General features: G+C 49.2%; 1 protein-coding gene across 1 annotated transcript in view; it reads left to right on the top strand.

Moving 5' to 3' along the window:
* The window catches only part of LOC102259842 (mitogen-activated protein kinase kinase kinase MLK4), a 32,205-nt gene that overhangs the window by 1,176 nt on the left and 13,905 nt on the right, over window positions 1-17,124 (top strand). Inside the window, exons 2-5 of the mRNA XM_014535894.1 lie at window positions 3-78; window positions 11,482-11,662; window positions 12,492-12,640; window positions 14,231-14,480. Of these exons, the coding sequence (XP_014391380.1) occupies window positions 3-78; window positions 11,482-11,662; window positions 12,492-12,640; window positions 14,231-14,480 (656 nt within the window). The remainder of the gene's footprint in view (window positions 1-2; window positions 79-11,481; window positions 11,663-12,491; window positions 12,641-14,230; window positions 14,481-17,124) is intronic.

The raw sequence follows: 17,124 nt of genomic DNA, 5'->3' as shown, positions 1-17,124 counted from the left end.
AGATCGCGCGCGGGATGCTCTACCTGCACGAGGAGGCCGTGGTGCCCATCCTGCACCGGGACCTCAAATCCAGCAACAGTAAGTGTGGCGGTTTGGGGGTGGGGGGAGGACTGGGTACAGAGGCCATGCCCCGCGCGGCCCACCCCAGTGCCCGAGCTGGGCGGGCCTCCCCCGGCTCAGTGCCAGGTGGAGGGAGGCGGAAAGGGGGGGAGGCGAAGCTTGGCTGCCAGCAGTACCTCCTGGGCAGGGCTTCCAGGACTCAGAGGTCCAGGTAGACCTTAGGTGACCTGCTTTGGGGCAGGTGACCCACTTACCTTGACTGTTGCTTTGGGTGCCTTTTTCAAAATGCGCATCAGCCCGGCTGGCATGGCTCAGTGGTTGAGCATCCACCTATGAACCAGGAGGTCACAGTGCAATTCCCAGTTCAGGGCACATGCCTGGGGTTGCAGGCTGGATCCCCAGTGTGGGGCGTGCAGGAGGCAGCCGATCCATGATTCTCTCTCATCATTGATGTTTCTATATCCTCTCCCTTTCCCTCTCCCTTCCTCTCTAAAATCAATAATAAAAATATGTATGTATTTTTTAAAATAAAAATGCGGGTGAGACTTGCTTGCACACTTACCACGTGTACAATATCAGCATCTTCTAGAAACTTCATGGTGCTGCTTGGCCTTTAAGTACAAGGGTGCTTCGTTCATTTGGGCAGAACTTTGCAATCCCTGGCCTTCCTGGGATCATGCGGAACCTTGGCCCTCCGTCTGGCCCAGTGGCCTTCATGGAACTGCCTCTTTCCTCAGTTTCCCAAGTGGGCATTGCGGTGGCTCTTCTCCCATGTGAAATGCCTTCTGGCCTCTGAAGTTTCCAGGTTTTCCTCGGCCACCTCTGCACGTGAAGTGTGATTTTCTTACTCGTTGGGTCGCTTTGAGTGTCGGGGAATAGTCTTACGACAAGAAACACCAGTTTGCCCCACGGTGCACGGTGCACGTGTGGGTTGATGACGGGCGAGTTCATTGTCCTTGCGCAGCGGCTCGACATGCTGAAGACTTGGCCTGTATGATTTTCTTTCTAAATCTGGGTCCAGTTTCCCGACGGGCATAAAGAACTGGCAGTTGAACTGAACACAAATTCGATTCTATTTCACCATCTAGAAGAGCTAATAGCTCTCGCTGGTTTGTCTCAGTAGATAGAGCGTCGGCCTGCGGACTGAAGGGTCCCAGGTTCGATTCCGGTCAAGGGCACATACCTCGGTTGCAAGCTTGATCCCTGGCCCTGGTCGGGGTGCATGTGGAAGGCAACCAATCCGTGTGTCGATCTCACATCGATGCTTCTCTGTCTGTCTCTACCCTTCCCTTCCACTCTCTCTCAAATTCAATGGAAAAATATCCTCAGGTGAGGATTACCAAAAAAAAAAAAAAAAAAAGCGAATAGAGTTGCTGTCTTCAGCTGGTTCTTCGAGATGGGAAATTACTCAATATTCTTAGGATGAGATGAAATCTTAAAACAGATTAGAAGATACAGTCAGAACTGGCATTGGCCGGCCACGGCTGCGTGCGTCCCAACCTCGTAAAACCTGCTAGGACAGGAGCTAACTCGACTGGAAACACTGTCCTCCTCCAAGTTGCGGAAGGAAGAGGGGCGAGGAGAAACAACACACGTGTTGTATGTGTGTGTATATATTTTCCCCATTCAAAATCCTTCAGCCCTGCAATTTCCTTGAAAACGACTACTTGGCATTTTGATGATGGGAGTTATACGTAATTCCAGGGTGGGTGGCTACAGGTAAGCATCGAATAATTTCTTTATTTCTTTTAGGTTTTATTTTATGACTCCCACTCACCTCCCCCCCTCCCCCCATCTTGTAGTTTAGATTGCTTAAGAGATGAGAGCAAAGTCTAACAGAATAGGGCAGAGAAAAGTGGCCCCGGTGGTTGTGTGTATCAGAGAATGACAGGCCGCATGAAGGGCGCTAGAATTACTTACCTTTGGCCCATGTATAGTAGACATCGGACATGTTTTTTGTTGTTGTTGTCTATTTTTAAAATATGTTTTTATTGATTTCAGAGGGGAAGGGAGAGGGAGGGAGAGAGAAACATCAATGATGAGCGAGAGTCATGGATGGGCTGCCTCCAGCATGCCCTGCACTGGGGATGGAGCCTGCAACCCGGGCATGTGCCCTGACCTCCTGGATCATAGGCCGATGCTCAACCACTGAGCCACACCAGCTGGGGCTAAATGAAAGTTTAAAGAAGAACTAATACTATGGCCCTAACCGGTTTGGCTCAGTGGATAGAGCGTCGGCCTGAGGACTCAATCCTAGGTTCGATTCCGGTCAAGGGCATGTGCCTTGGTTGCGGGCACATCCCCAGTAGCTCTCCCTCTCCCTTCCCCTCTTAAAAAAAAAAAAAAAAATCAATAAAAAATATTTTTAGAAAAAGAACTAATATTATTAAATAGTAAAAAGAAATAACATGACCCCATTGGAATAATAACCACGGTGAAATGGTTTTTATTGACAGTGGAACAACTTGAACAGGGGAGCCATCTCCTTCTGGGTCCATGGTCGGTATTATGTCATTTGAAGGTGATTATATGCTGCAGCTTCGTTTCTGAAAGTCTTTTTTTTGCCGTCAAAATGAATCGCCAGACTTCCCGGAGCATTTTAATTTCTAGAATTGTCCGGCAGGGTTGCCTGTGTGTTAAATTTGTGCACTTTTAAGAAGACCTGAGTGGCTCGGCCACTCGCCAGGCCAAACGTTTGGTACAATGTGGCCATTATTATAGCTCCTGAACGACGGTGACAGGGACATTTTGAATAGGGGCCTCGGATGTGCCAATCACAGTGCCTGCGACCTGGCTTATGCTGTGGGGACACTGGTGCCTCTTGGTCAAGGAATCAGTACAGATACTTCGGTGCTTTCTTGTGTGCGGGGCGGCCGTCACTTCTCGTTCTATTACAGAATGTTTTGTTTGACTTTATTGGTTGTTTGCTCATGGTGGGAGGGAGTTCATGAGAGTGTCAACAAGGTTTTGAAAACCAATATTGAATTTTTTTTCTTTTTCACTCTGTAGTCCACTCGGGTAACGAAGAGTCAGTGTAAGACTCCTTGGAACCAAGTGAGTGGAAGCCGTTGCTTAAACCAAATGTTTAGATTTGTCCGAGGGAGATGCGGCTCTTGACAGATGTTCTCTTGACTCTTTTCTCCTCGGTCCTTTTCAGCGGTCTCCTCTCGCTTGAGACCATGTTTATGTTGAAACAATAGCCCAGATATTGTGATGGTACAAGCACTTCTGTCCCTTTTCTAACAGAGAGCGAGAGATTGCACGTTGAGCCAAATTAGCAAGTGTTAAGCATTATTTGTGTTGTTAAAATATGCTAGGCTGTGCCCGGCTGGTGTGGCTCAGTGGTTGAGTGTCGACCTATGAACCTGGAGGTCACGGTTCAATTCCAGGTTGGGGCACATACCCAGTTGTGGGCTCAGGCCCCAGTAGGGGGCGTGCAAGAGGCAGCCAATCAATGCTTCTCTCATCATTGATGTTTCTCTCTCTCTCCCTCTCCCTTCCTCTCTGAAATCAATAAAAATAAAAATAAATTTTGGGAAAAAAATAGAGAATAGAGCGTGGTGAGGGGCAGAGTGATGGGTGCAGGATGGAGCTCAAGGGAATCGGCTCTGAAGATGTTGCACAAATGGAGATATGGACCAGTGGTCGGCAAACTGCGGCCCCTTGAGTGTGGCTCTTCCACAAAATACCACGTGCGGGCGCGCACGTACAGTGCGATTGAAACTTCGTGGCCACACTCAAGGGGCCAAAGAGCCGCATGTGGCTCATGAGCCGCAGTTTGCCGACCACTGGACCAGGAGGCGGCATGCGTCAAGCTGAGATGCAGGCAGAGGGATCTGAGCCCGGGAGAGGGTGGAGTCGAGGTGGAGTGGAGAGTGAGGGCCAGGTCAGCATGGTGGGCTGTCCACCGGCAGCACCTGAGGGCCTTCCTGAGAGCTGGTCCAGGGCGGGAGCCTGGTGCACAGAGGAGGAGGGGGAGGAGGAGGAGGAGCGGGAGCAGGAGCCTGGGGTCTGATTTCTGTGTTGACGGGATTACTCTGGCTGCTCTGGAGGACAGACTGGGAAGTGTCCTGAGTGGAGGCCACTGAGGTTGCCCAGGCCAGAGCAGACATCGAAGGCCGCCGAGGTGGTCCCGGCCGGAGCAGGCGTTGGCGTGGCCGAGCGAGGCAGCCGCGGCAATGGTTTCCAGAAAGCTCCCCGGGAAGAGGAAGGTGAAATCGCACACTATGGGGACTGCTGAGGATGGTTGGAATGATTAGGATGTCGCCGCCGACGTGTTGTATTTATGTTGGCACAATTCAGGGTGGAGAGGAGACGGCTATGGTTCCTTATTGTTATTGTTTTTAAATATTGCCGCATGGGTTCCATCTTCTCTCTAAAAAGCAGAGAGTAGACATTTCATGAGGCGCGGAGCCACACGTTTCGGTAGCCGCTTGCTTGTATCATTTTTCTTTCCGTGATTAAGCAGTTTTTATCCTGCGTATGTTCGCGTTCTGGGAATCACTATTATCTATATCAGCGGTTCTCAACCTGTGGGTCGAGACCCCTTTGGCGGTGGTTGCCTAAGACCATCCTGCACATCAGATATTTACATGACGATTCATAACAGTAGCAACATTACAGTTATGAAGTAGCAACGGAAATAATTTTATGGTTGGGTCACCACAACATGAACTGTATTTAAAGGGCCAGAAGGTTGAGAACCACTGATCTATATTATTATCTACCAGAGCATCGACCGTCTGTAAATAGATATGTATTATGTATTACGAAATGCAATTTAGAGCTCTCACTACAAAAAGAAAATTACAGCCCTAACCGGTTTGGCTCAGTGGATAGAGCGTCGGCCTGCGGACTGGAAGGTCCCAGGTTCGATTCCGGTCAAGGGCATGTACCTTGGTTGTGGGCACATCCCCAGTGGGGGGTGTGCAGGAGGCAGCTGATCGGTGTTTCTCTCTCATCGATGTTTCTAACTCTCTATCCCTCTCCCTCTCTGTGAAAAATCAATAAAATATATTAAAAAATAAATAAATAAAAATAAAAAAAGAAAACTACAAAGAGAATCTATTTTTTTTGGCTTTTCTCATTAATACAATGTAAATAAAGGAACCATTTGAGAAAATTATAGCAAATGTAATCTCTCCGGTGTTCCTGAAGCTTTTAAGAGCCACTTGGAGGAGCTATTAAATAAGCTCCGATCAGTTAGCAGACTGCATCGTCTCCCTTCTCCCTCCGCCCCTTTCCCTCCGACGTGTAGCTTCATGCCCCCCCGGCCCCCGTGCCCACTTCCTGTTCCAGGGCCATGGGCAGAGCAGCCCAGGTACCTCAAGGGTTCCAGAGAGCAAATCTGCTTCTGAAACAGAATCAGCTCAAGGGCAGGTTTGTTGTTGCTGTTGTTGTTTGTTTGTTTAAATATGTTTGTATTGATTTTTAGACAGGAAGGGAGAGGGAGCGATAGAAACATCTGATGTGTCGTCGATCGGCTGCCTCCTGCACGCCCCCTACTGGGGATCAAGCTCGCTACCTGGGCATGTGCCCTGACTGGGCATCAAAACCGGGATTTCATGGTCCGTGGGATGGTGCTCAGTCCACTGAGCCACACCAGCTGGCAATCATCGGTTTTTAGAAGAACGGCGATCACCCATCTTCCCCTTCCACCTTCCTGCTTGCATATTAAATAAAGAGGCCGCTTCTCATGTTTTAAGTGGTGAGGGAGCAGTGATGTAGCTGTGGGTTATGCAAACCATGTGGGATTTTTTTTGTTTTGTTTTAAAATATATTTTTATTCATTTCAGACAGGAAGGGAGAGAGATAGATAGAATCATCAATGATGAGAGAGAATCATGGATCGGCTGCCTCCTGCACGCCCCCCACTGGGGATCAAGCTCACAACCCGGGCCTGTGCCCTGGACCAGGAATCAAACTCCTGACCTCCTGGTTCCTAGGTCGGCGCTCAACCGCTGAGCCAGGCCGAGCGGGCCAAACTTACTCTCTAGTGGACATTTCCGCCGTCACTGGCAAAGCTTTCGGCTCAGTAAGGCAAGAGGAGAGGGGGGCCTCCCCTGGTCCGGAAGGCTGTCTGTCGGCCCTGTCCTCACGCGGCGGGCACACGGTGAACTTTTCCAAAAGACTCCGTTCCTGGAAGGAGCGTCAGTTTTCCCGAAGAGAACAGTTACTGGAAGTCACTCAGCCCCGTGTTTGAATATTGGCGGCGTCATTTCCGAGCTGTGTGACCTTGAGAGGTTATATAACCTCCTTGGACCGGAATTTCTTGATTTCTGATCCGTCTGCTGAGTCCCTCTCTTGGAGATAGACAGAGTCCCGTAGAAAAGAAATCTGTGTCATGTTTCCTTAACCTTTCGAAGGCAGTTGGGTAAATACTGGCATGGGTTTTTAAAAAAATCTATACATTTTTATAGATTTAAGAGAGGAAGGCAGATAGAAACATCAGTGATGAGAGAGAGTCATGGATGGGCTGCCTCCTGCACGCCCCACACCGGGGATCGAGCCCACAACCCGGGCATGTACCCTGAGTGGGGATCGAACCCTGACCTCCTGGTTCCTAGGTCGACGCTCAACCTCTGAGCCACAGCAGTCGGATGGAACCTAGGGCTTTTTTAGGCAACAGAGAGTAGCCGGGTGTGGCTGGGATGAGAGGTAGACAAGGGGATTTGTGGGCAGGAAATAGGCATTGATCCTGTGCCAGACAATGAGGGCCTTGATTCGTGCAAAGATGTGTCCACTCTCTGAGGGGGCAAGAGTGAGCCAGGGAAGGTTTAAGGGGGAAGGCGGTCGGATCTGCGAAAGATAAACATCAACAAAGAAGAGAAACCCAAGCGTGGGGTCATTGGCTGTATGACTGGACCAGCCTAGATCAGCAGTGGGGCGGGAACACAATATAAAATCCTTACGCGTTGGTTTGACGTAAGTTGTTTATCATTTATGACCGGGCCCGGTTTTTACAGTCGCTGTTTATTTAGTGATTTCACTTTAGGGCACTTTCTCCCTCTGGCTCACCAGAGTTAGAAAATAATGACCAGCCCAGCCACGGTGGCTCCGTGGTTGAGTGTCGATCTGTGAACTAGGAGGTCACGGTTCGATGCCCGGTCAGGGCACATGCCCTGGATGTGGGCTCGATCCCCAGTCGGGGGCGTGCAGGAGGCGGCCGATCCATGATTCTCTCTCATCATTGATGTTTCTATCTCCCTCTCCCTTCCTCTCTGAAATAAATTTTAAAAAAATACATATTTTTTTAAAAAAGATAGTATGTAAACAAGTGAGTGTGTCTGTGTTCCAATAAAACTTTATTTACAAAACAGGCATTGGACTGGATTTGGCCCAGGAGACACAGTTTGCTGACTCCCAGCATATGTCAAAACATTTAATAAACTTTAAGACAATCTAAATGTAAGCTGGTGATAATATACTCATTTTTTAAAATATATTTTATTGATTTTTTACAGAGAGGAAGGGAGAGGGATAGAGAGTTAGAAACATCCATGAGAGAGAAACATCGATCAACTGCCTTCTGCACACCTCCCACTGGGGATGTGCCTGCAACCAAGGTACATGCCCTTGATTGGAATCGAACCTGGGACCCTTCAGTCCACAGGCCAACACTCTATCCACTGAGCCAAACCGGTTAGGGCGACAATATACTCATTTCTATATATTGCTTAGAAACACTTTGAGTGCTTTATTTTTTAAAAAAAATTTTTTTATGGATTTCAGAGGGGAAGGGAGAGGGAGAGAGAGATACAAACATCAATGATGAGAGAGAATCACTGATCATTGATCGGCCACCTCCTGCACCCCACACCTCCCACTGGGGATCCAGCCTGCAACCCGGGCATGTGCCCTGACCGGGAATCGAACCATGACCTCCTGGTTCCTAGATCGACGCTCAACCACTGAGCCTCACCGGCCGGGCTCACTTTGAGTGCTTTAAATATTTCCTGATTTTTAGAGTGTGGATTCACTGATACCTGAACGTTGTCTAGGATGCTTTATGACCTAGGAACATGATCATTAGTCCTTCTGCAGAAGACTGTGCCGTGCGATCACATATGTATTCAGCTGCGGGGGAGGGGGCAGGGTCCTGGCAGTTTGGCTGACTTGCTGGATCGGGCCAGGCAGCAGGACCAGGAAACAGTCCTGGGCTTTGTTCTCTGTAGGAATGCGGCCACCTGCGTGCTTTGGCAGGTCTGCTGGGGGGGGGGGGGGGGGGGGGTGGTTGATAAGTGGAGGGTCAAGGAGGAGGCACCAAGCACTGAATTGCTACTGTAACTGTTTCATTCCCAGATCACCTGCCAGTTGGGGAAATACCTTCATTGCACATAATCCACTAGTTGGTGATTATTATCCATAGTTAATAATAACTATGAATGGACATGCTTTCAAATTTAAATTTTACGAGGTTTAATTTTATGTCAAGGGGCCAGATACAGATATATATATATACACACACACACACACACACACACACACACACACACATATATTTATGTATATATGGTAATGTGATTACCTCCGAAAAAAATTCTAGACAACAATTCATTTTAGTAACATGTTATCAAGAAATATCATTCATCGTAGAGACTTATTGGGGTGATCACTTTGTAAGTTATATAAATGCCTGATCACTATGTTGTACATCTGAAACTAATATAATATTGTATGTTGCCCGGCTGGCGTGGCTCGGTGGTTGAGCGTCGATCTATGAACCAGGAGGTCACTATTCGATTCCCAGTCAGAGCACATGCCAGGGTTGTGGGCTCCATCCCCAGTAGGGGGCGTGCGGGAGGCAGCCGATCCATGATTCTCTCTCACCATGGATGTTTCTATCCCTCTATCCCCCTCCCTTCCTCTCTGAAGTCAATAAAAATATATTTTTAAAAAATATTTTTTTTCAGAAGAAATGTAAGAAAATTTGGTGCCATTTGATAAACTTAGGAAGTTAGCATTTATTCACTGTAAGTGGTTGTTCCGAGTTGAAATTCACGGAGTCACCTTACACCTCAGACTGGGGCGTTTGTTAAATATGTCGCGCTCCCTCCCTTGTCGCTTTCCTCGACGTGTTTTTCTTTTTTTTCCTTATGACTTTTTCTTGGTGATAATATATTCGTGGTTAAAGATTAATCGACAGGATCCCATTAGGCTCCAGTGGAATTTGGACACAGCAATCCCATAAATGTCGAGAAAACAGAATGGAGACATTGTAATTGCCTTTTGTTAAAAAAAAAACACAAAATAATATATACACCTTAGAGGCCATAATTCTGGAAATACCCAACTGAAACTTCAAAGGAGGCGGGAAAATCAAGTGGCTCATGGTTGAGCGGGTAGGCCGGGTGCGAGGGTGTGAAGGCTGATTGCGGAGAGCAGGGGCTCGAACACTGCTTGCCGGCTCACTCTCCCAGGAACCTCCCATCTCTGGGGCCGACAAGGTTGGATTGCCTGGCCTGCGCGGTACACCTCCCGGTGGGCAGGCCTCCCTGCCAGTGGCAGGAAGCGGAAGTTGGCACCCACCCTCGTGTCCTGAGGCTGAAACCTGGCCAGCTGCCCCATTCTGCTACCTGTCGGGACACCTGGCTTTTTTTTTTTTGGTTTCGGTCACTTTGCCCAAAAGATAAGGAATGTCAGGAATTTTGCTGAACACCTTGGAAATAGGCTCCGAGACACAATGGGCCTTTCACGGGGCTCGACGCTTGGCATTCGGAGTGTGACTTGAACGTGTTTCCTGTTAGTGCCAAGGGTGGCAGCGCTCAGCTCCTATGGAAACTTCGGACCTGGGAGGGCCAGGTGTCCCGAGCCATCGGCGCAAAGGCTGCTCCTGGGACGTTGTACCATGACCTTTACTTAGAAGTGCAGTGAGTTTTACGTGTTTAGGTTCCAGTCCTCACTTTCCGTGGTGTTTTTCACCTACTTTAGAGCTGCCTTTCTTTGACCTTGGCTTCTCCCGGGCTTCCCTCTGTTAAGCAACACACTCATGCCTTCCAGCGTAGGAGAACATCAAACACAATAGCACTTCCCCGGTATTGGCGACGTGTGATAAATCCTCACGCGAACGTCTCTCTGGTTTTAAGAGAGAACCGTAGCCCGGCTGGGGTGGCTCAGTGGTTGAGCGTCGGCCTATGAACCAGGGGAGGTCATGGTTTGATTCCTGATCAGGGCACATGCCCGGGTTGCGGGCTCGATCCCCAGTGTGGGGCGTGCAGGAGGCAGCCGACCCATGATTCTCTCTCATCGTTGATGTTTCTCTCTCTCTCTCCCTCTCCCTTCCTCTCTGAAATCAATAAAAATATATGTAAAAAACAAAGAGAGAACCACACAAAATAAATGAGAACCTGAGACCACTTCCAGACTGGTTGATAAAAGTGTGTGTGTGTGTAAAATCCTTACGAAATGCTTACTGCGTTTCACTGTTCTAAGCACTTACATGAACTCACAAGATACTGTGTTGGGTGATATTGGGGGAGACCTGGGGGGGCTAAAATATACATTCCCTCCTCCCTCCCTTCTGATGTACATACGATCAGGGTTCCCACACAGCGAGGAGACAGCAGTACAGACCCCACCCCACCCCCAAGCCCGGGAGCCTGCCCTTCGTCACGCTGCCTCTGCGTGGACCAGGGGATACTGGTCCAACGACAGGAAATCAGAAAGGAGGAGATGGGCACCGGGCTAGAGAGCTCTCCGAGGATGGAGGATGCTCTTGTGAAAACTGAGGCACCCCGTTGGCTGAGCGACGTAGACAACATGGACCCCAGGACCATGAACCCTGGGGTCAGACTGCCTGAGCGTCCCTGCTTCTCAGCTGCGGGACCTTGGACAGATGACCACGTGGCTGGTTTCAGTTTCCTTATCTCTCGAGTCCAGATCATTAACAGTACATACCGATAGCATCAGAGCTGGGTTCCCTGATCAAAATACCTGTGAGCGCCCGGCCGGCATGGCTCAGTGGTTAGTGTCGACCTGTGACCCAGGAGGTCACGGTTCGATTCCCGGTCAGGGCCCATGCCTGTGTTTCAGGCTTCATCCTCAGTGTGGGATGTGCAGGAGGCAGCCGATCCATGATTCTCTCTCATCATTGATGTTGCTCTCTCTCTCTCCCTCTCCCTTCTTATCTGAAATAAAAAGTGGGGGTGGGGAAAGAGTACTGAGCTGAACTATGTCTGTGGATTTTTTTTCCCCAAAAACTTGTAACTTCAGGCACCAAGGACCCGCTAGCGGTTATGATATCAGTGATGTCAGGAAGCTAAAACTCGAGTTCATTCTTGTGTGTTCTCCCCACCGCAGGGAAGATTGTGTTGAACATGCCCCAGGGAAAAATTGCGATGGGAGAAGACGATAAAAATCACGAAAATATCTGACCTTTGTGTTTTTGTTTTTTTTTTGTTGTTTGTTTCTGTTTGTTTTCAGTTCTGCTCCTGGAGAAGATCGAGCATGATGACATGTGCAATAAGACGCTGAAGATCACGGACTTCGGGCTGGCGCGGGAATGGCACCGCACCACGAAGATGAGCGCGGCGGGCACCTACGCCTGGATGGCGCCGGAAGTCATCAAGTCGTCCCTGTTCTCCAAGGGAAGTGACATCTGGAGGTGAGCCCCAGGCCCTTTGCTTTTGCAGATGTCTGCAGAGCGGGGTCGCCGTCCGTCCTTTCCATGAGCCCCAAAGTCCTCAGCGATTCTGAGCATGACTCAGTGATTCTGAGCATGACTCAGTGATTCCGAGCATGACTCAGCGATTCTGAACATGAAGGGTCGTGGAAGGCCTTTTGGGAGGGGGTTTTATAGTTTTGATCGTATCATCACAGGGGAGCAGGTACCTTAAGGTTTTGAATGTTTGTGGCTTCCATTTGATAAGAGAACCTTCTATGGGAGGTTTGATTAAACCTGGTTATAATTGGCAGCCGGCGTGGCTCAGTGGTTGAGCGTCGAACCAGGAGGTCACGGTTTGATTCCCGGTCAGGGCACATGCCCGGGTGGCGGGCTCGATGCCCAGGTTGGGGTGTGCAAGAGGCAGCCGATCCATGATTCTCTCTCATCATGGATGTGTCTATCTCTCTCTCCCTCTCCCTTCCTCTCTGAAATCAGTAAAAATATATTAAAAGAAGAAAACAAAAAAGAAAGAGAACAACCACATTAGCCCACGTGGGGCGTGAGGCTGGCCCCGCCTGGTTCAGTCATCGCTGCCCCTGAGCCCTCCTGCTCAGTAAGCAGCTGAATGCCTGTGCTGGAGGCTCCGCTGATTTCTGGGGTGCACCACTGATTTCTGGGGACGCCTGTGTTTGGACATTAGCCTCTCACTTAGGATGAGGGCCGCCGCTTTCTAGGAAGAGCAGGTCCCTGGGAGCCCCTGGAGGCGGGTGCGGATACCTTTGTCCCCCAGCTGTGTCCCAGTGACCTTGATGGTAACCTTGCTTTCCAGCTACGGAGTGCTGCTGTGGGAGCTGCTTACGGGGGAGGTCCCCTACCGCGGCATCGACGGTCTCGCCGTGGCCTACGGGGTGGCGGTCAACAAGCTCACCCTGCCCATTCCGTCCACCTGCCCCGAGCCCTTCGCCAAGCTCATGAAAGGTACGTGGGCACCCCTGTCTCTGTGGGTCTGTGGGGGCAAGGGGCGTCCTTCATTACAGCATATATATATATTTTTATTTTTTTTAAATTTATATATATGTATGTATGTTTGTTTTTTAATCCTCACCTGCGGATATTTTTCCATTGATTTTTAGGGAGAGGGAAAGACAGAGAGAAATATTGATGTGAGAGAGACACATCGATGGGTTGCCTCCTGCACCCCCGACCAGCAAGGCCTGGGCCGGGGAGGAGCCTGCAACCAAGGTACGTGCCCTTGACCGGAATGGAACCCGGAACCCTTCAGTCCGCAGGCCGACGCTCTATCCACGGACCCACACCGGCCGGGGCTGATTCCATGTTTTTAAATTGAAGGCTGCGGTTTGCTGACATGGGACCTTCAGAGCCATTCCAGGGGATGTGCCCGCAACCCAGGTACATGCCCTTGACCGGAATCGAACCTGGGACCTTTCAGTCCGCAGGCCGATGCTCTATCCACTGAGCCAAACCAGTTTCGGCAACAGTCCCGTTTTTATCGGTGACTCACTGAGGTACAAAATTCAACTGAACGGTAATAAAGGTTTCATCAAGAGCACTCGTGGAATTCAAAGACAGCGTTGAGTTGGCCCCGAACCTGCTATTTTAAATCTAACCTAACGATCAAAAGCGTTTTACAGTCTTAGCTGGTGTGGTTTTCCATGACCTGATATCTTTGATGTTTCTCTCTTAAAAATTAACTGACTCTTTTTGTAAGGGGCAAGTTCTTTTTGCTTAATAATTAGGCTATTTCTTAGAACCTTTCTTGTGATTATAATGTTTTAGAGCAGTGGTTCTCTCAACCATCCTCATGCCGCGACCCTTTAATACAGTTCCTCATGTTGTGGTGACCCCCAATTTCATTGTTACAAATTGAACATCATTAAAGCATAGTGATGAATCACAAAAACAATATGTTATTATAGATGTGTTTTCCGATGGTCTTAGGCGACCCCTGTGAAAGGGTCGTTCGACCCCCAAAGGGGTCGCGACCCACAGGTTGAGAACCGCTGTTTTAGAGGCTTTGGTTTTCTTGAGCTGAGTTATAGAACTCTCTAGCCAGGACAGCTTCGTGGCTGGGCATCAGTGCACATGTCCACATGTTAATGTCATATAAGATAGACAACACAAGCCTTATCTGATAGTCATTATTATGCATGCCACTGGCATGGTCACTAAAATAAAATGTTCAACATCATGAATAGGCTTGCCCTAGCTGGTGTCACTCAATGGATAGAGCGTCAGACTGTGGACTGAAGGGTCCCGGGTTCGATTCCTGTCAAGGGTACATGCCCGGATTGCAGGCTCGATTCCCAGTAGGGGGCGTGCCGGAGGCAGCTGATCCATGCTTCTCTCTCATCATTGATGTTTCCATCCCTCTCTCCCTCTCCCTTCGTCTCTGAAATCAATAAAAATATATTTTTTTAAAAAAGAACGACCTTTTAAAAAAAATCATTAATGGACTTAAAAAAAAACCTTCAACAAATACTGTCCGCAGGGGCTGGCCATCTGAACTATGCTGAGGGACGGTATTGATGAGATCCTTGTTTGTTGTAGAATGCTGGCAACAAGACCCTCACATCCGCCCATCGTTTGCCTTAATTCTCGAGCAGCTGACCGCCATCGAAGGGGCGGTCATGACGGAGATGCCCCAGGAATCCTTTCATTCCATGCAGGACGACTGGAAGCTGGAGATCCAGCAGATGTTCGATGAGCTGAGAACAAAGGAAAAGGTGAGAACATGCATTGAGTTGCCTGATACACGCACACGTATGAAGCTGATGGAGGACAGGAGTCATCAGCCATTGCAGGCATTCTTCTAAAATGTTTCCAGACATCAATATTTATTGATTCCTGCTTTGTAGTTAAAACAAAACAGAGCTGTACTTGAAATGTGTGATCGGCAAAGAAAAAAGTAGCCCCAGCCGGTTTGGCTCAGTGGATCGAGTGCCGGCCTTCGGACCGAAGGGTCCCAGGTTCAGTTCCGGTCAAGGGCTCGTACCTTGCTTGCAGGCTCCTCCCCAGCTCGGGCCATGGTTGGGGCACGTGCAGGAGGCAGCTGATCAATATTTCTCTCTGTCTTTCTCTCTCTCTCTCACTCTAAAAAATCAATTGAGCCGAACCGGTTTGGCTCAGTGGATAGAGCGTTGGCCTGCGGACTGAAGGGTCCCAGGTTCGATTCCGGTCAAGGGCATGTACCTTGGTTGCGGGCACATCCCCAGTAGGAGGTGTGCAGGAGGCAGCTGATCGATGTTTCTCTCTCATCGATGTTTCCAACTCTCTATCCCTCTCCCTTCCTCTCTGTAAAAAAATCAATAAAATATATTTTAAAAAATAAAAATAAAAAACCCATCGGGAGCCCAGGAAGAAACTTGGCTCAGGCTTGGTCCGTGTCTTTATCGGATGCCTCCCATGTACTGTACCTTGCACTTTGGTCAGTGCCGCGGGCAAAAATGACCAAGCGTGAAACAGTGTAGCGCGTGGACGTGTTATCTAGCAGGAGAGGCAGACGGAGGACCATTAAACAAGCAAGTAATAATACTAATAATAATGACTCAGTCCAGCCAGCATAAGGGAGGCGCAGGCTCCTAGGACAGGAGGTTATCTGGTGCCGCAGGCAAGGGGCCTGAAGGACTGAGAGTGAGGGATCCGGCGACCGGGGGGCTGGGAGCGGGGGCATTGATCTCCACCGAGGACACACTGTGTCCCAAGGACAAGGGTCAAGGGCACGGGGAGGAACTCAGAATGGCCGGGGACACAGCTCGCAGGGCCTCCTCTGTTCTCCGGCCGCTGCACCCCGAAATGTCCCGGGACAAACACTGTCCCAGGCAAAGGTGCCTGTTTCTTAGTAAAATGCTGAGTAAGGGTTAAGCGTTCACCTCAGAACCAGGAAAGCGGTGGCTCTAGGTGGCGTGGGGCCGGCTCCAGCTGTCAACCCCACCCCCAGCCCCAGCCCGGGCCTCAGGAATCAAGCGATCCTGGGAAGTAACCTTCCATCCTGCGTTCTCGGAAGGATTATTATCAGCGATATGATTCACGTGTTTCTTGGAAACTTGAATACAGTTGGTTGACTTAAAATGACTGATGTTTTGGGATTTTTTTGTTTGTTTGTTTTGCACTTCTCCTAAATTGTTTTCAGGAATCCTAAAATTAGACGTTTCATTGCAAAAATTTTAAAAAAAGAGAGAAATTTGGGGGAATGGGAGAGGACTTGGAGGGTAAAATGAAAGTTGAAATCACAGAATTTAAAATTTGGGAAGTCATGTTCATAAATCATGGTTACTTCAAGCTACGTTATTGAATTACTTTTAATGAATGATCATTGTATCAATGGAGGTGTATCTGGTGAGTTGATTCTCATTCCGTGTGGTGTAAACATCAGAAAGCATGCTTTATAGGGGATGCCCTCCTGCTCCCTTCTGAGGTTCTGTAGTAGTTCCTTTGTTACCCTTTGAGCTCACTTTTTAAAAAAATTTTTTTATTGATTTCAGAGAGGAAGGGAGAGGGGGAGAGAGATAGAAACATCAACGATGAGAGAGAATCATGGATGGGCTGCCTCCTGCAGGCCCCACACGCGGGATGGAGCCCGAAACCCGGGCATGTGCCCTGATCAGGAATCGAACCGGGACCTCCTGGTTCATAGGTTGATGCTCAACCACAGAGCCCCGCCGGCCGGGCTGAGCTCACTTTTTAGCTGTGCCAACCCTGTGCCTTTGCTTGTTCTCATGAGACGTGCGCAGTGCCGCCTGAAATACGGCCTTGATGGTGTCCCGCAGTCTTCGGTTCACAGTGAAAGCCTGTGCCATCTTCTTTTTTCTTTTCTTTCTCTCTTGCTCAGAGATCTCCAGCTGCGTCCTCTGGCTGGAGGGCGGCCCGGGTGCGTGCGCTATCTCCCTTTCTCCTTCGCTGATTGCTCAGGGTGGGAGGCGTCCGACTTGGGATTAAAGGCCGGTCCCTTGGCCGGGCCCATGTTACTCAGTAAACCGCAGCCTCCGCAGATACCGGCTCCTCCCTGCATTCCTGGCGGCTGATCTCTGTGCGTCTGCCTCTGTGTGCCGGGCGCACACGGTGTCTTTGAAGGCCTGGCACCGTTAATGATTAACATCTGCCCCCGAGTCGGGGTTTGCCATTCGAAGGGCCTGTGCCAACCAGGCAACTCCACCAACATGGCTACTTAGTCATCTCAGCAACCAGGAGACGCTGTCGGTGCTTCCCAGGTTCAAAGCACCGCAAGGGGTTCGAATACCCCTGATTTTTTTTTTTTAATTCTTTCTCTTCTGAATGTTTAAAATTCATTCAAAGGAAGAATATTCTGGCTGCTTTCCCTCTGACCTTATTTTTTTTGCTCTTATGAAGTCTTAGGCCAGTGATTTTTTAAAAAAAAAAAAACATTTTTATTGATTTCAGAGAGAAAGGGAGAGAGAGAAACATCGATGATGAGAGAGAATCAC

This window comes from Myotis brandtii, unplaced genomic scaffold (assembly GCF_000412655.1).
Source record: "Myotis brandtii unplaced genomic scaffold, ASM41265v1 scaffold1026, whole genome shotgun sequence".
Classification (NCBI taxonomy): Eukaryota; Metazoa; Chordata; class Mammalia; order Chiroptera; family Vespertilionidae; genus Myotis; species Myotis brandtii.
The sequence above is the reverse complement of the archived record's forward strand: the minus strand, read 5'-3'. Positions and strand labels throughout refer to the sequence as shown.